The sequence below is a fragment of the Loxodonta africana genome, chromosome 1 (assembly GCF_030014295.1).
Source record: "Loxodonta africana isolate mLoxAfr1 chromosome 1, mLoxAfr1.hap2, whole genome shotgun sequence".
In the NCBI taxonomy this organism is placed as follows: domain Eukaryota; kingdom Metazoa; phylum Chordata; class Mammalia; order Proboscidea; family Elephantidae; genus Loxodonta; species Loxodonta africana.
The window spans coordinates 13450562-13470102 of NC_087342.1; the positions used below are offsets into that span (position 1 = coordinate 13450562).

The 19541-nt window shown below is 39.0% G+C and overlaps 1 protein-coding gene across 6 annotated transcripts in view; it reads left to right on the plus strand.

The window, feature by feature from the left end:
- The window catches only part of SLC49A4 (solute carrier family 49 member 4), a 121281-nt gene that overhangs the window by 71182 nt on the left and 30558 nt on the right, over window positions 1-19541 (plus strand). For 3 of the 6 annotated variants that reach the window (XR_010322905.1, XM_064290892.1, XM_003412961.4), the window contains exons 6-7: window positions 266-333; window positions 4122-4249. Coding sequence is in view for 5 of the 6 variants with exons in the window: in XM_064290892.1 (XP_064146962.1) it covers window positions 266-333; window positions 4122-4249 (196 nt within the window). In the remaining variant the exon portion in view is untranslated. The other 3 variants (XM_064290950.1, XM_064290911.1, XM_064291022.1) reach the window with 3 other exon arrangements.

Here is a 19541-nt window from a genome sequence, read left to right on the forward strand (position 1 = left end):
ATACTGGAAAAATATTTGTTTGATGGCATCGATAGTTTTATTGATTTAAATATTCCAATAAAAAATCAAAAACACATTACTTAGACGTAAGTACTTTTTTGTATTAATTAGTCACATATGATTTTTCATTTTAGATACTATTTCCTAGATTTGTTGTCCTTTAGCTAGAACATTTTTATTATAGAGGATCTTTGTTTTTTTTCACTCCTTCTAAATAGTAGCATGGTAGTCTTGTGTTAAATATTGTCTGCCACTTTCCTGACAGGTAGATGCCGGCTGGATTGGATTCTGGTCCATAGTTGGAGGCTGTGTTGTTGGAATAGCTATGGCAAGGTAAGAATATTTTAAGTTTCATATGTGAGTGAACCGAAGTGGTAAAAAAAAAAAGAAAAAAACGCAAAAGGAAAATAGACTTCTCAAGATAAACATTTATCCCTGGTGGCACAGTGGTTAAAGTGCTCAGCTGCGAACCGAAAGGTCAGCAATTCAAAAACCACCAGCCCCTCTGAGGGCGAAAGATGTGGCAGTCTGCTTCTGTAGAGATTTACAGCCCAGGAAACCCTACGGGGCAGTTCTCTTCTGTCCTGCAGGGTCACTATGAGTTGCAGTCGACTCGACAACAGTAGGTTTGGTGTGGTTTTGGTTTAGATAAACATTTAAATATCAGGGAAAAGTAAAACAGACAAAAGTCAGAAAAGGGCGCTTGCTCAGGCTACAAGAAAATTCACAGGCAGCAGATAGCATTTGCTGCTCCAAGAAACCTTCCCAGGGGTAGCCCTAAAATCTTTTTTCGAGCCTGGAGATACATTTCTGGTATAATTAAGCTACCTTCCTTGGTAATATTAAGGAATAACATCTACAAATGGGGCCAAAAGTAGGGCGATATAATGATAAAGACAAATTGGTTGCGATCAGGATAGAATAGAGTTGGAAAAAAACATCATTTGAAAGAGCATCTCCAAAACTTGTCATGAAAAGGCAGTGTCCTGATTAGCAGGTGTTTAGTTCTGGTCTTTTTTTTTGGCAGGTATGTTCCTGTGGTTGTCCCACTTTGATGAAAAATGTCATCAAAGGCTTCCTGTTTCATCAAACTGCTTTTGATCTTAACCCATTATGACAACACATTTTTAGAATGAGTTAGAAGAAAAGGGCCTCATTTGTTCTAAAAAAAAAAAAAAGCAAAGGAATGAAAATGTCACTCTTTCAGGTGACTGCCTATAAAACTATTCTTAGTGTTCTCAAGGAGATAATATTCATTCACTTCCTAAATCCTTATACCCTGTCTAATCAAAAACAAAATTAGGCAATCAACTCTACCAAGAAGGGAAAATCTAATTACATATTTGGGGAGATCAAATAAGGTATGTAAATCACCTCAATATCTAAATGCTTAAACATAATTGACACAGGATAATATTATATCTAGACCTTATAGTTTGTGTGGTGTTTCTGGGATAATGAAAGAATAAATTGACATTGTAATTTCTAAATCACTTTATATGAGGTTTTTGTAAGTTGGGAAAATGTAAGAATAAAATCTAAAAGCTGAAGGAAAGGGATAGGAAGATAGCTCTTTGTAGGAAATCACTGCACTGATACTGAAATGCATTGACCTGTCATGTTTGACAAGAATCATACCTAATTTTTCTAATTAAATCTCCCAGCCAGTTTTAGTGCGTCATCATTGATCAAGTACTATTCTGAGCACCAAATAGGTCAAAGAGGGAACCATTATGTTATCAGAAATGACGTCTCACATGCTCATTTTCTCTTTATTTTCTTTCTCCAACCCCTTAATTTTAAATATATATAGCTAGAACTAGAAGCAAACATTAGAACAGGGACACTTCTGTTTTTAATTTGTTGAAGTGGAAGTTCTAAAAAACACTACCCTTATTCTGGGATCTGAAATCAATTTTAGGTATCTCCTGGGCCTAAAGTCAATTTTTAAATTATTTTTATAACACTCTTTGGGATCTATGAAATGGGGTCTTCTTATAGACATTAATGCTTTGGGTGATTTTTTTTTTTTTGTAGTTATGTTGTACAAGGACAGTTTGGTACTAGTTTGGCCCTAACAATATACTTGGATGATGTTGGCCCATTTGAAGAGACTGGATCTTCGAAAATAGCACAGCACAGTGGTCAGTTTATTCTTGTGTGGTCAGGCTCTGTGGCACTTACTCGCTATTCAGCTGTATTCAACTCTGATTTGTACCAGAAAGCTGTTTTCTTCTTTTATATCTGGTCATCTGCCTACCTGATGAGTAAATTCATGCAGAGCACCAAAATATAAATCAGAAAAGTGTTTGGTGAGCCTAGAATTAAAAGAGTTTTTTGGATGCCCTTGAGGGACATTTCTATCAAATTGTGGAGCCTTTTTCAGAGTACGTAAGAATTTTCTATGTGGGAACTTGTCTAGATGAGAACATACCTAAGTCATCCCACAAAAGTGCGTTCATTTTTCCCACCAAAAGATGGCATCAGTTCTCATAGGAAATCATATTAGTCCAGCTAACGCTTACAAACATGGTTAACCGTATCATGTCAGATAAGTGCAAAGCAAAGGATGGTATTGAAAGTATTGAGAAGAACAGTCACATAATTACAGTAGAAATGAAAATCAGTTTAAAAATTCAAAATGGAGTAAATGCGGTATACTTTTAGCAAAGTAAATGTTGTATACTTGGAGTGGGATAAGTTTTTCTACAGTAGGAACAATTCTGAAAGACAGAGTAGACTATACAGTCAGTCCCCAGTTTAGGAACGTTGGACTTCACAGACAGCTTGTACGTAACCTTTAATGTTATGTAAATTTGCCCTTACTTTGAACCAATGGAACCAACCCCTGCTCGCAGCCAGTTCTTTCGCACAGTCACCTTCATGTGCTGCACGCCCAGCTTTTAAATGACAGAGCAGAGCTGCCCCACAGGGGCTCCAGGGAGTGGTTGGTGGATTGAAACTACCAACCTTTTGGTTGGCAGCTGTAGCCTTAACCACTGCGCTAATCAGCAGATGATGAAAAGCAGTTGGCAAATGGAAACTTTTTTGGTTATGACTAAAGGATAAACATCTCTACCAAATGCCTTTTAGTTTAATGTTAATTCAGGAAAAGGCGACGATTTTGTTACAAATCTACAAAACTTTAGTCACAACTTTTGTGGACTAGTATTCGCTATTCCAGATGCTACATTCTTGCCCTCATGAAGCTTACAGCCTGATAGGGAAGACAAAAAATGAACAAGTGAACAAATGACAAAACAAGAGAATTTCCAATACAGGTAAACACTGTGAAGAAAATAAAACAGAGCACGGAGATGGGATGGAGAGGCCTTCTTTAGACTGGGTGAGCATGGGGGTCCTCTTTGACAGGTGAATTCGAGCTGAGACCCAAGTGACCTAAAGGATCAGCAGGAGTAAGTCATCTGGGAGTGCCTGCTTCCAGGCAGATGGGACAAGTACAAAAGCCATACACTGCTGTGGGAAATGGCCTTAGTGTGTATGGGAAACAGACACTGGGCTGCCCAGCTGGAGTAGTGTAAGACAGAGGGAGAGTGGAGGCAGAGGCCAGGTTGTCTAGAGCCTCCCAGGGTCTGGTTTAGGCATTTGTATTTGTTCTAAGTGAGTTTGAGTTTTGGGAGAGCCACATTTACTTGTTTACATCAACAAATTAACCTACTTTCTAAAACTAGAAGTAATATGTGCTAATTATAGAATGTTTGGAAATCATACACTTGTTGCCGTCAAGTTGATTCCGACTCATAGCGACCCTATAGGACAGAGTACAGCTGACCTGTAGGGTTTCCAAGGAGTGGCTGGTGGATTCGAACTGCGGACCTTTTGGTTAGCAGCTAAACACTTAACCACTGTGCCACCAGGGCTCTTTGGAAATTATAGAAAATATAAAGAAAATAAAAGGGGCATTTTAAAACTTAGAACCCATCCAGTGAGTAAGAGAAAAAAAAAATTATCACAGAAATAATTCTTTAAAAAACAAGCCTTGCTTTCGAAAGAATGAATGGAAGATCATTCAAGTAATTGTTGTTTAATGAAAGTGTGTCACTGATTTAAACAGTATGAGCAAATCCAGTTAGAATTAATAGAACATTGTCTCTTTTCAGGTTTGCAGATTTTATCAGGGGTATGCTGAAACTCATTCTCCTCCTCCTGTTTACTGGGGCTACCCTGTCATCCACGTGGTTCACCCTGACCTGTTTGAACAGCGTCACACACCTGCCTTTAACCACAGGTGAATACAGACTATTTTAGAGCCTTGAATAAATTATTTTTGGTTTGCAAAAGTATAGTTACTCTGACAGTAGGACTCTTTTCTTGCTTTCCATCGGTAATTGTTAAATATATAAAAAGGAAGATGTGTTAATATCCCTGGTGTGGCTCTCAAACCATTATGCCATCTAAAGAGAGTCCAAGAAATAACTAAAAATATTTTCATTGGTCTTTTGCAAATGGAAAGTAAGTATAATCATTAGCCCAAGCTTAGAGAGCTTGGAAAAGTTTATGTATTTTTTAAAGTTCCTATCAGAGTATAATAGAAGATTTTTACCTTGTTGATAGCCATTGTTGAACAATAAGGAAAAGGTAACAAAGACAAAAAAAAAAAACTATGAGGTTTGAAGTACACTTCAGTAAAATTCTTTAAACCAGCACTTACAGTTTGATGTTTAGTTTCACTACAAAATCAGTGCAAAAGAGAGAACTTACTGGAAACACCTATTAGGAGTATATCGTAGCCAGCTTACTTAGCTCATCAGATTGATCCGAAACATTTGTATTAGCTGTTGTTTTTATTGTTACTAGTAGTATTAATATCACTTTGGGGTCTATAATAGTTTTCTATTGTTGCTGTAACAAGCTATCACAAATTTAGTGGCTTAAAACAGCACAGATTTTTAATCTTACATTTCTTTAGGCTAGAAGTCTAACATGGGCCTCACTGGTTTAAAAGCAAAGTGTGGGCAGGGCTGCATTCCCTCCTGCAGGCTCTAGGGGACGCTGTAGGGGAGAATTTTTTTGCCTTTCCCAACTTCTGGAGGCAAACCGCATCCCCTGACTTGTGCCCCCTTCCTCCATCTTCAAAGCCAGCAACATCAGGCTCAGCCCTTCTCACATCACATCACTCTGTGTCTTTCTCCCATAGTCACATTTCCCTTTGAACTCTCTCCTTCTGCCTCCTTCTTCTACTTTTAAGGACCCTAGTGATTACATTGGGCCCATCTGAATAATCCAGGATAATCTCTCAATTGTAAGGTCATCCAATTAGCAACCTTAGTTCCATCTGCACCCTTAACACCCTTTACCATGTAAGTAACATAGTTCATAGCTTCCAGGTGTTAGAACATGACCATCTTTGTTGTTGTTATGTGCCGTCAAGTCGGTTCCGACTCATAGCGACCCTATAGGACAGAGTAGAACTGCCCCACAGGGTTTCCAAGGAGCAGTTGGTGGATTCGAACTGCCGACCTCTTGTTTAGCAGCTAAGCTCTTAACCATTGTGCCACTGGGGCTCCGTGAACATCTTTGGGGGGGTCATTATTCTGTCTACTAAAGGGTCTTTTTTAAATTACCATGACAGAGTCTTTTATAAACCAAGAGGACTCTGTTGTTATCTCTTCCTTTCGTCTAATGAAAGACTAGTTAAGATGCATATTTTTTATCCAATGGCGAGTAATATTCAGCCACCTTTCAGATTATGTGTTTAATTGTGGGATTATTTGGGTAACAAACAAGCACTTGTATAAGCAGGAGTAAATAAGAGTCTGAAAGTGGCTCTGTAGGGGCCTTGTTGCTGTGTGTGGCATATATATTCCATGGGTGCCTTTAGTGAGGAAGAGGATTCCTTTTGTCTACATATAATTAAACAATACCCCGTTCCCCAGTTTGTACCTATGAACTCTGTAATAAAACAGCCAGCAGTTTATACATCAGAGGCATCAAATCCCTCAAAGACAGATATTTATTTGAGAGTTCCTACCACTTTTACGAGGAGCCCTGATGGCACAGTGGTTAAGGACTTGGCTGTTCAACCATTTAAACTTTGGAGGTTCAAATCCACCATCTACTCTGCAGGAGAAAAGACTTAATGAACTACACCCAAAAAGATTATAGCCTAGGAGGAATCTGGGAAGATGTGGTGTAAACAGACCATCATTCCAATCCTCCGCCACAAATACAACAAGGAATTGGTGCTCAGCTTTGAGGAACTCTGAATCAGGAAACAGAGGACAGCAGCAGGGAACTGCAGACAGGCAAGAATCAGCAAATCAAAATGAGTCGCATACAACAGGAAAATCACTTCTTCACCCTTTCCTGTTTCTCCCCCAAGCCATGCATACTGCCAGCTGCTGTGAACTGGGGTAGTGGCTCTAGAGAAAGAATCTGCTTTCCTAACCACCGTAGCCCCTACCTGTACTACAAGAGAGGACCCTAAAGTTTCTTCACTGAAATCGACAAGGCAGACCTCCCCAGGGACCCATCTGGAGTGCGCCAGCACCTTCTCCACCCAGACACTGGTGGGGCACAAGCTTACTGAGAATTGCTACAGAAGGCCCATGCAGTGGAGCCTGTTCCCATAGAAACACTATACGGGCCTCCCTGCGCACCCCATTGCTCAGGCCTCTGAAACCAACAGGGCAGACTTCCCAGGGAGTCAGTTCAGGTCTGTCTGCCTCCCCTCTCAGCCTGTGCTGAGGGCTGCTGACTGAGGCTGCTGTGTGCTAGGAAGCAGGCATCTTTAGTGGAGGCTACACCCACAGCCAAGATACTATAGGGAAGACTCTAATAGCAATAAGGCAGACCTCCCTGGAGGTCTCTTTGAAGTGTGACAGACCCTCCACCTCCCAGACACTGTCACCTGCAAGTCTGCTGTGAATTGCTGCAGTAGAGTCTGTTCCCGTAGTCATCACTCTACCTGCCTCCCTATGTACCCCATAGCTCTGGCCTCTGAAACCAACAGGACAGACTTCCTTGGGGTCAGTTAGGGTTAGTTTGCCCCCACTTCTGATGGCACCAAGGACTACTGACTAAGGCTGCTGTGTGTTGGGAACTAGGAGTCTTAAGTGGAGGCTGCACTCATGGCCAGCAATCTACTGGGGGGACTCTGATAGCAACAAGGCAAACCTTCATAGGAGTCTGACCAATGAGTGACAACCCCTCCCTTACCTGGTAATTGTTGGTTGCCAAGCTGTTGAAAACTGCTACAAAGATAGCCCGCCGTGGAGTCTGCTCCCATAGTCAGTACTCTACTTGCCTCCCTGGGCACCTCAAAGCTCAGGCCTCTGAAACTAACAGGATAGACCTCCCTGGGGATCAGTTTGGGTCTTTCTGCTCCCCATTACAGTTAGCACTGAGGATTACTGCCTGAGGCTGCTATGTTCTAGGAAGCAGGCACTTTGAGTGGAGGCTGTATCCACAGCCAGCATACCACGGGGTGCTCTCCGGTAGCAACAAAGCAGACCTCCCTGGGGGCCCATTCAGAGTGTGACTACCTTTACCCCAATTGCTGACTGTGTGCTGCTGGACTGATACAAACTCCTATAGAAAATTTCCTATAGTGGAGTCAGGAGATGGGTCACCTAAATAGAGACTGCTCCCCGAACCACCACATGGCCACTGGGGCTCTGAAACCAAGTCAGATCTCTCAGAGGTCCTTCTGGGAAGTACCAGCACCTCCTCTTCCTCAAATGGAGGAAAGTCTGCCTGTGGTTCCCCTGAGTGTCAGCTTAGGTATAAGTGGCCCCCACAGAGTAGGGAAGGAAGCCTTGGACAAAACCAGAGGGCAAAACTGAGCCCTGGAGGGAGCTTGCTGGGTGTAAGTTTTCCAACTAAAAACATGGTTGCAGAAACAGAGAAGGGAAGGGAATAATAACCAGAGAGAGGGGACCACACACCCTGGTGCACAGATTGGTTAGTACATGATATCTCACCTGAGTGGCAGTGCCCATGGTGGACAGCTAACCACAGTGTATTTTCTGGTGTGTTTGGGAGAGGTTGAAAGTTGAAAACCGAGATCTGGAACTTTTGAATCCTAATTAAACCAGGAAGGGGAGAATAGATCTATTACAGAGAGAGAGAGGAAATGGTAAGCAAACCCCAAAGGCCCCACCCACCTGAGTTTATTGCAGAAGTAATAAAATGGGCAAAAACACCAAATGCTGGGGAAAACTGAGAAAGTTAAAACCCTCAAAAATTCCAGTGCCCGGACAAAGAATCACAAGGCACACAAAGAACAGAGAAACAATAGCCCATCCAAAAGAACGTGACAGAGGGAGTGAAAGCACATCTAGGGATGACAAAATAATTTTAAAAAAAGAAGAATATAATACAACAATAAACATAATTAAAGAAATAAAGGAAAACATAGACAAAGGGCTAAAAGAAATAAGGAAAACAATGCAAGAACAAAAATGAGAAACTAAAACAAGATATTGCAACTGAAGGGGACAATAACTGAAACAAGAAACACAGTAGAAGGACTTACAGATTTAATCAGGCAGAAGAAAGAGTCAGCAAATTAGAGGATAAAATATTTAAAATTGCTGAGGCTGAAGAGCCACAAGAGCAGAAGCTCAAGAAGGCTGAGCACAGTTTAATGGAATTATGGGACAACAACAAGAGACCAAATGCACGTATCATAGGAATTCCAGAAGGAGATGAGCGAGAGAAAGGGACAGAAAGAATATTCGAAGAAATAATGACAGAAAATTTCCCCAATCTAATGAACTACATGAATCTACAAATTCAAGAAGTTCAAAGAACAACAGGCAGGGTAAACCCAAAGAGATCTACACCAAGACACATTGTAGTTAGGCTTTCAAAAAGTAAAGATGAAGAGAGAATCCTGAAAGCAGTAAAAGAGAAGCAAAGAGTCACACACAAAAGATCCCCAATAAGATTAAGTACCCATTTTTCTTCAGAATATTAGAGGCCAGAAAGCAATGGAATGATATATTTAAAGTGCTTAAAGAAAAAAACTGTCAACCAAGAAGAAGCTGTTCTTTAAGAATGAGGGTGAAATTAAAACATTCCCAGATAAACAGAAACTGAGAGTTCATATCCACCAGACCAGCCCTACAAAAAATACTAATGGGAGTTCTGTAAATAAAAGGGAAAAGACTAGAAAGTAACTCAAAGCTATATATAAAAAGAAAAGTCCCTAATAAAGGGAAATGCATGAACAAGTATAATGGCTAGTAATAAAGTATTCATGCTTGATAATTCTAAATGTTTTGTCCTTCATGTTTTTTAATAACACATATATAAAAGGCAAGGATAAAATAATGTTACAGGGTACCTGAAATATAAAAACAGTGATAACAACAACAAAACGGGGGAGAAGAATAGTATAGATATAGAATTTCTTTTATGCTTCTGAAGTTGATACCAACAAACTTAATCAGGCAGAAGAATCAGCAAATTACAGGATAACATAGTTAAAATTACTGAGGCTGAAGAGCAACAAGAATGGAGTCTCAAGACTGTTATAAATACAAGCTGTTAAATGTAGTAGTCATGGTAGCTCCTAAGAAAATATATAAAGAAAAGCATGCACAAAAGGAAAGGAGAAGGGAACCAAAAAGGCTCACTGCAATAAACCAAACAAAACACAAAAGCAAACAGTGGTAAAGGACAAAGACAAAGAAGGATTAAGACTAACAAAATGGCAGACATAAGTCACTTTTTATCAGTAATTACAGTAAATGTAAATGGACTAAATGCTCCAATCAATAGGCAGAGAGTGGCAGAGTGGATTAAAAAAAAAAAAAAGATCCAACTATATGCTGTTTACAAGAGACACAGCTTAAACCCAAGGACTCAAATAGGCAGAAGGTGAAAGTATGAAAAACAATATTCTGTGCAAATCATAATCAAAAGAGAGCTGGGATGGCAATCTTAGTATCAGACAAAGTAGACCTTAAGACACAATCTGTCAGAAGAGATAAAAATGGACATTGTGTATAGTGATAAAAGGGCCAATTAATCAAGAAGATTTAACAATCTTACATGTGCCCAAGATTGGGGCACCTAAATATATAAAGCAAACACTGATAGAATTGAAGGGAGGAAGAGATAGTACTACAATAGTAGTGGGAGACTTCAATACACCACTTTCAATATTGTACAAAAAATCTAGAAAGAAGATGAGCAAGGAAAGATGAGAGGATCTGAATGACACTGTAAATCAACTAGACTTAACAGACGTAAATAGGACAGTCCACCCCAAAACAGCACAATACCCATTCCACTCCAGTGCACATGGATCATTCTCCAGGACAGACCTCATGTTAGGTCACGGAGTTTAAAAAGATTGAAATCATACAAAATATTTTCTCAGGTCACAACAGAATGAAAACAGTAACAGAAAAAAACTGGAAATACAAAAACATGTGGAAATTAAACTACACGCTGTTGAACTACCAATGGTCCAAGGAAGAAAACAAAAGAGAAGTGTAGTTTCGTAATTTAGCCGTTGTGTAACATTCTGGTGGAATTGTCCAATTCTTCTTCTTCATGACATTACCCTGATTTCTTTTGTGATACTGTATGTCAAGGAAGCATCTGTTAGATTTTACAAGAACGTAATCATGAGTACATAACGAACAGATTTCTTTCCCTTGAATTAAGTGCAGATTATTATAAAATAGTACGTTCATACCCCATGTGTCTGTCCGTTTGTGTCTGTGAGGGCTTCTGTGTTGCTGTGATGCTGGAAACTATGCCACCAGTATTCAAATAACCAGCAGGGTCACCCTTGGGGGACAGGTTTCAGCTGAAGTTCCAGACTATGACAGACTAGGAAGAAAGACCTGCAGTCTCCTTCTAAAAACTTACGAATAGCAGGGAAACACGGTCTGATATAGCAGCAGAAGATGGGCCCCTCAGGTTGGAAGGCACTCAAAATAAGAGTGGGGAAGAGCTGCCTCCTCAAAGTAGAGTCGACCTTAATAATGTAGATGGAGTCAAGCTTTTGGGACCTTCATTTGCTGATGTGGCATGACTCAAAATGACCCTCAACGAGGTAGACTAACACAGTAGCTACAACAGTGGGCTCAAGCATAACAGCGATTGTGAGGAGGGACAGGCCTGGGCAGTGTTTGGTTCTGCTGTACACAGGGTTGCTGTGTGTCGGAACTAACTCGACAGTACCTAACATCCACAACGACAGTATGTTCATAACATTTTACATATTTTCTATTTAACATGGTAAAACTATCTATCTCTGGGTATTAGGAGTTCATTTTTTACCTCCTTTTTTGTCTGAATTTGTATAATGAGCATATTCTACTTCTATAATCAGAAAAAAAACATTTTTTTTTAATTAAACATCTTTTTGTATCTTAAAAGAAATTGATGTTAATTGACTGTTGTTGAAAATAATTATGCTGGACAGGAAGGAAAGCAGAATTCTAAATGAAATCAAGGTCAGAATCGAAAGGTTGACTTTGATGTGGACATCTTAACAACCACTCAATTTATAAATTCTACTGTTGTTTTCGGTTGCTAGTCTTTTGAATTTTTTTAGTCTTTTGAATGGCACTGCAATCCTGCTGAAAGATGAATTTTTAACTTATAAATACACTGAGGAGGTTAGGACTAAATTGGTTTGCGTTCCTTCTCTGAGTTATCATAGCCTTTTTTTCTCGGTCCTCATACTTAGCACTTAATAGTCCCTTGAGTGTATTCTTAACTCCCCTACCAGTCTGAAAATCTGGAGCAGGGATTAGTACGTTATAAATTTTGTCCCACCTCCACCCCGGCACCTAGCACAGGCCCCCAGGAATGAGTGAATGAAGGAAGTGTGTGTTATCGCCATTGTGATCCTCAGTAGCTGTGACTTACTGGCAGTGATAGACGGCAGCCTTGAGCCAGTCTTTGTTATTCAGCACTAGCTACAGGGAGGCAAAACAGCACATTTTAGTGGAACATTGGAGAATTTGAATAAATCTGTCACAAGATACCCTTACTGCCTTTGTAAAAGCCTGACCTAATCCCTTTTAAGCAAAAGAGGTTTCACGAAAGGGAGCTTACTACACAATCTGATTACAGACAAATTTAGACCTTTAGGCTGGTTTTTAAAGTCAGCGATGGCAAATTCATGTTTCTTTTTTACCAGAGTCCTTCTCATTTTAACCAGAGAAGTAGCTAGCCTTTTTCCCTTTAGCAAACTTAGTATTTCTTAGTATTTTATTTTATTTATTTTAGTATTCTATTACTTGTTATGGGAAGAATCTACACGAAAAGCGTTTGAAGATAGACGCGTGAATCGTAACTGTTGACATGATAAATGAAAAGCGACTTATTTTTGTCCAGCCCATGTGTTACATGAGTGCTGCTGCTGTCTCATTAAAACCTTCAATTGCCACTGGTCTTGATGTTACTTTTGCCATCCCTGCAGAAGAAAAACTGAGTCATATCAATCCTGTCCAAAGGCATGCTATTTTGACGTACGTACCTGCTTGCATACACCCTCTTGGAGGCTATCAGCAGTATGCCCCCCACCTTAGGGAAACTCAGTACTTAAAATTGCATTATATCTTCACTAACTGAAATTTTACAAGAGGGCAAGTGAATAACCTCATGACTAAATAACGTGAGTTTTAAAATCTTCACGCTTATGCTATAAACAGAATTATGGCGATATATTATCCACCGTGTCTGAGAGCTAGCTGTCTAGCCCTGTGAGCCACCACTCACACAGCCATTTTCTGGTGAACAGATGAACGCTTCGAAAATGGCATTTTGAAAAATGTTAGCTCTTTGGTGTGAATTTCGCTAAAACAATGTAATTTGACTGTTTAACGTTGCCTTGGGAGAGGTTCTTCATCTAACTCAAGTTAGTAGAATGGTGATGTCAGAAGCAAATACTGGGCGAGGGATGAAGGGTGGGTGGTGACTAGCTAGGCACGAGCCCCTGGAGTGATAGCTGACCACTAGCTGACATCAAGTGATAGTTAAAGAAAACATACTCCATTGTATTAAGAAGGCGTGTAACACATATGGGCTCAAGTGTAATTCTTTTATTAGGTCCCCATGTATTTTGCCTTTATGAAGATAATTAATTATGTCCCATTTTAATAGGCAAAGAAACAAAAGCGTAGACTTACCGAATCATAGGGGAAAGTGAGAAAATTCAAAAAAGAATAAAGAGCATCATTAAAGAAATGCACATTATTAGGAAAATGAGTGATTTTAAGCCTTAAGGAAAGAAAGCTAAGGAGTGACTTAATCACTGCTTTCAGTTTTATGACTTAAAAGTTACGGTTACTCGTGTTCATGACTGACCAAGAAAAGAAAAATAGAACATGAATTAAAAGAACAGAATGGATTTGTGAAAGGACTTCTTAGATATAAGAATCATGAAATACTCAACGGGCCTATTGAGGAAGATCATATAATGTTTACCCACGGGAATGTTCAAGAAGAAAAATTAAGTCTTCAAATAGAATCTGTTTTTTGACCAGAGAGAGCTTGACCAGGTGATCAGTCAGTGCTTTATGACTTAATAAGAGAGCGCCTTCTTCAGAACCGTAAATAATTCTCGGGGAGCTTGCAAGTTACTGAGAGATCTATAGCAAAAAAAACCCAAACCCAGTGCCATCTAGTCGATTCCGACTCATAGCGACCCTATAGCAACCTTATAGATCTATAGCTATGATAATCTGATTTCACAACCAGTCTCTAACCTTGGGCCTGCTATTTCAAAGGATTACTAGTTGTGCTTCGTTCTATGAGACAATTATTTTTCTGTCCAGCCATACAGGACTCTAAATGCAATTGTCAAGCTTTGTAGGACTAAACTGCACCAACAAAGAGACTCAAGCAGAAAATGAATAACACGCAAAAAGGAAAATCATAGCCATTAATGACTGTTGCAGCAAAATACCCCACGTCCTCTTTGGGAGCCTTAGTTTTTCGTGTACTGAATATTTTAGGTAGGAGTAGATCATGGAAGCCACAGCAATCATTTTTTAGCAAGAAAACGTGAGGCTGAGAAGAGAGGCACAGCTCAGTCGTATGGAAATATATCTATGTGTGTACATACATACTTACATATCAATATATGTATTTTGTATATTCAACATGCTCCAAACCAAACCAGTTCCCACTGAGTTGATTCTGACTCATGGCGACCCTGTGTGTGCAGAGTAGAATTGCTCCGTAGGATTTTCCAAGCTGTGACCTTTCGAAAGCAGAACGCCAAGCGTTTCTTCCAAGAGACCTCTGGGTGTGTTCCAACCACCAACCTTTCGGTTAGTAGCCCGGGACTTAACCATCCGCACCACCCGGGGACCCATTCAACATGCCTAGAACCTGTGAAAAAAATATGTAGTTAACAAAAATTGTGAATGTTTAGTGTTTCTCTTTACAAATGTGTTATTATTTCCAAAAGAAGTATTTTTACTTATAATATGAAGTTTAATTTAGATTGTCAAAATATTTTAATAAAAGTCTGGTCTAATAATTCGCAGTTAACTTTCCTAACTTTATCATGAAATAAAAATTTAGTCAATATGAACAATGATAAAACTTATCCAGTAAACTATATTGATGTTATAAACATACTTTTTAGGGAAATTTCTTGATTCTAACCCTTAAGATAATATGTAATAAGAATTTGTTGTATTGTTTTATAATGCTTATTTCTTAATAAAACTTTGAACAAATTCTCTATTATTCTTTTATGCCCAGAAACACCAATAAGATTTTCGATGTTAATATCATTATTATATGTAAGGAGCCATGGTGGTGCAGTGGTTAAGTGCTTGGTTGCTAACTGCAAGGTTGGCAGTTCAAACCCACCAGCCACTCCATGGGAGAAAGATGTGGCAGTCTGCTTCCGTAAAGATTTATGGCCTTGGTAACCCTGTGGGGCAGTTGTATTCTGTCCTATGAGTCAGAATCAACTTGACAGCAATGGGTATACAGGTACCTACGTGTATTTAAGTTTGTCATTGATCTACCGAAATGGACCGTAGTTGTACCTCATATTATATACCATTCAATAATTGACTCTTTTCTATAACATCCTGGGTGTATGTTCATCTAACTTCAGCTTGACTGCCTCTAGTAAAAACCCATTGCCTCACAGAGCAGCCGATTCTATTGGACAGCTCTGGGTTCTAGGAAAAGCTGGTCGCTTCCTCCGGCTTCCATTGACAGCCCGTGAAACATTTGGAGACATCTGTCATGTCTGGCCCTGGTCTTTAATCTAAATACTCCCAGTTCTTGCAGCCATTTCTCATCATACGTGGATTTCATACCTCTCACCAGCCTAGTCACTCTCCCCTAGACCTGTGGTAGCTTGTCAGGGTCCTCTTATAACGTGTTACTTGATTGAGCACACTTTTCCCGCCGTGTTCAGCACAGGGGACCTGAACTGTGTTCAGTTCAGGGGAGGCTCTGTTGCTTCTTATGATTATTGTTGTCGTTAGTTGCTATCATGTTGACTGTCTCATGATTAGACATAGCTTTGTTTTGTTTTTTTAATAGAATGGGATATTAATAAATAACTTCTTTGTGCGTATAAATGGCTGCTGAGCCAATAGGATAACCAAATATAATATTTGGAAGGAGTTTCAAAAAATGTTCAAAAAACAGTATAAATCTGCAGTGGTGAAGTTGTTATCGATGATACCATGATAGTTTCATTAAAAGTTGATTGAGAAGTAGTTTTTATTCTTATCTGAAATTTGGCAATTTGTTTTATAACTGTCGATCACCCAAGGTTTGAGTGTTTTAGTTGATAAAAATGTATTCATACACAGCTTTGTTTCCTAAATTTTGGTAATTTGGTTTGCCATTGAGAGTGGGGGTAGGGGAGCACTGGGAGTACTTCAGGGCTCTGACCCAATTCATGGGCTTGAAACTACTGTAACTATTTTGTGCTACATGGGACCTTGTTTTTCTGCAATTTAAACTGTGAACCTGTGGAATATTATTAGCTTCTTTGAAAAAAAAATCTGTCTCAGCACTTCGGTTGTGTTTGTTCTGCTAAATTATCTTGACTCTTTAATCGAAAGGCAGTTTATTATAATTTTAGTATCAGTACTACAGAAAGCCAGGGAAATATTTAATGATCCTGTAGTTTGAACCACCTTTGACAAGAAGGAAATTATCCTGTCTGCCTGACTTTTAATAGATGACATTCACCCGCTGGATCTGCCAAACCGGTGTATAAAGACTGTATCAAACTCTAAGCTGAAAACTCAAATGGAAGTAAATTCAGACTCTTAATAATCAGCTTCTACTTTATGCCTGTCCCAGAACACTGTGGAGTATATAAAATACGTATATATATATATATATATATATATATAAATAAAATCAGTCCTGATGCAGCTATCTTACCCCCATTCTGATTGTGAAGATCTCATTTAACCCTTTCCTGCATAAATCATTTTGATTCTTTTGTTTCCATTGGTCATCATTTTTATGATACTATAAGAAGCCAGCACCAAGATTGAGAAAGTCCAATGAAAATGCTTGCTTTTTGATGACTGGCCTCTGAAATTATGTCATCTGTCTCAGCCCATTTATTCTACTTATACTGAACTTGTAACTCATTGCCGCCGAGTTGATTCCGACTCATACCGACCCTATAGGACAGAGGAGAGCTGCCCCACAGGGTTTCCAAGGAGTGGCCGGTGAATTCGAACTGCTGACCTTTTGGTTAGGAGCTGTAGCTCTTAACCACTGGGCCACTAGGGCTCCACTTATAATCAGAATTCTAATATGTGAAGTAGAAATATTTCCGTCAAGGATCCGGCATCTAGGCTGGGCAGTGTGGCTTCGGGGTGTAGACATCGACTCTGTGGGTCAGCTTACCCGATGGTCATCATTTCTGAGTCAGCTGCTAGCAAACTCACCTGAAGTAGAATTGTATTAGACGCCAGTTCATTACTTTACAATGGAATTTCCCTTTAAAATTTTTTTTAAATAGGTAATATGTGTACATTGTAAAAAAGTCAAATACATCAACTCTGGGTCAGCTTACCCAGTGGTCATCATTTCTGAGCCATCAGCTCTGGGTCAGCTTACCCAATGGTCATCATTTCTGAGTCATCGACTCTGTGAGTCAGCTTACCCAATGGTCATCATTTCTGAGCCAGCTGCTAGCAAACTCACCTGAAGTAGAATTGTATTAGACGCCAGTTCATTACTTTACAATAGAATTTCCCTTTAAAATTTTTTTTAAATAGGTAATATGTGTACATCGTAAAAAAGTCAAATCCAAGCAGTACAAAAGGATATACAGGGAAAAGTCAGTTTCTGCTGTCCTGTGGCCCCTAGTTTCCCTCTGTAGCGGAATCTTCATTACCAATTTCTTACATACTTTCCTAAAGAATTCTATACATTTACAAACAGATATATATTTATATAACACTTTTCTGCACCTTTTTGCAGCTTATGAGGCCTTTCTTCAGAGACACCTCTGGGTAGGCTCAAACCACCAACCTTTCACTTAGTAGCCGAGCGCTTAACTGTTTGTGCTACCATGAGACTCCTTTATATATCTTCTATGTCAATATCAATACATACAGAGTTACCTCATTTTTAATGGTGGCATAGTATGTCTTTGTTTAGATGTTTGATAAATTTTTAAACAGCCAAACCGCTATTGGTGGACACTTAGTTGTTTTTTTTTTTTTTTTTAGTCTTTCGTACTACAAACAATATTGCAGCGAGTGCTGTTTGTATCCTTGTACCTGCATAGCTGTAGGATAAATCCCTGGAAGTGGAATTGCTAGTCAAAGAGTAAGTGCTTTTTTTATTTTGATAGGCATTCCCAGATTACCCCCCAGAAGGTGAACTGTTTACAAGTCCATCGACAGGGTTTAACCGCCACAGAAATGTTATCTTTCCAAGGACGGTTATGAGTCAGACCCAACTCGACGGCACCTAACAGCAACAATAGGGACAGTTGTGTATGTCTCTTCTCCCACTTCTTTCCCAAAATTAAGAAACCTAGGAAACCAAAATCAGAAGATTCTTAATAAGCATGAAATGAGGGCCAGGAGATCTGGCTGGTCTTGAGGGTTTTCAGACAGGTCCCCTGCTTCCCCAGACTAGATTTCTGACATGTCCCATGTCTCATTTTTTTGGACCCTGCTTGATAAAAATCAACAAAGTCGAATCTCGCTTTTCAAGACCCCACACTGACAGTGTCCTTGTCAGCGTTTATCATTACATTATCGTCCTTCTTTCTTTTATAAAGTACAGTTATTCTGTTATATACAGATTGTGATTATTTGTATTTATTACATTGTAATTTGATTACAAATTACATGTGAGGGATTTGTTTGTTTCAGAAAAAGTAATATATGGAAATATAGAAAGGATTATTTCTTAACATGTTTCCTGAAAACAGCTACCAGTAAATCCATCAGTGTTTTCTGAATTTATGCTTAGTTCCCAAGACTTGCACTTCCTGGTCCTTAAGACTTGATTTTTCCTGTCATCTATTTCAGTATTTTCTTGTTTTAAACTCCTAGGCTTATTTGTGTTTGGATCAATAATCCTCTCTGCTCTGATTACCACTGACTGACCAATAAATGATTATAAACTGTTTTGGAAATAGAATATTCTAGAAAAGCTAGTAAGTGCTGTTCTATCCCTGGATTTCCTAACATACCACTCATGAGCTATGTGTGAAATAGAATATGTCGACTGCTTTTTGTGATCTGTGTCCAGCAAACATACAGTGAGCATGAGGTGTTAGGTTTTATTGATTTATTTTTTTCAGGATCTCTTGAAAATTACTTGATGTTTTAAATGATATTTATTGTAACTATCAGATGCTTCCCCACCAGTTTAATTTTGGTCATTGCTTTAGCCATCATCCTGGTCTTTGTTCACTGCCATCCTTTCGTTTTCTTGTATTTTCATGTCTACTGTCTTCTGTTCCAAGAAAAGGTCAAAGTAATTACCAGCTATTTGAGTTATTAGAATATACTAAATATTTTATAATCCTGCTGCAGGCTAGCATAATGGGGCAGGGGGAGTAGAGGTTAATTAGAGAAATTCTGTGAGGAAACAGTGGATACGGTTATTTTCCTTTACTGCTTTGACAGTGTCGTGGACTGCTTAATGATTGCAATCAGTTATGATAAATCCTGGTAATTTAGCAAGTTCTATGAATCTACGACTAATACATTACAGATTTGGGGTAACTCCCTCACTTTCTGCAGTGCCTGTACAGAAATTTTTTTTAACAACTATTTTTGTTAAAAAAAAAATCTTCCCTGTAATCTGAAACTTAGAATAAATTCTACTCTTTATTTTCAGCAGAAATTGACCCAACAGTGACTAACAACAGCAACATGATATTAGGATTCAGAGGACGCATTTTAACTTTCTAGATAGGGTATCATTTTTTTCTCATTGGTTCCATTTTCACCTTCAGATTAAGACAGGGACAGTGATAAAATTATCTGTAGAGAGGTTCATTCACCTAAACATTTCAGGATACTTAACAAACTTCAATACAGAATAGAGTTAGTAGACTTTTTGATGATACAGTCTAG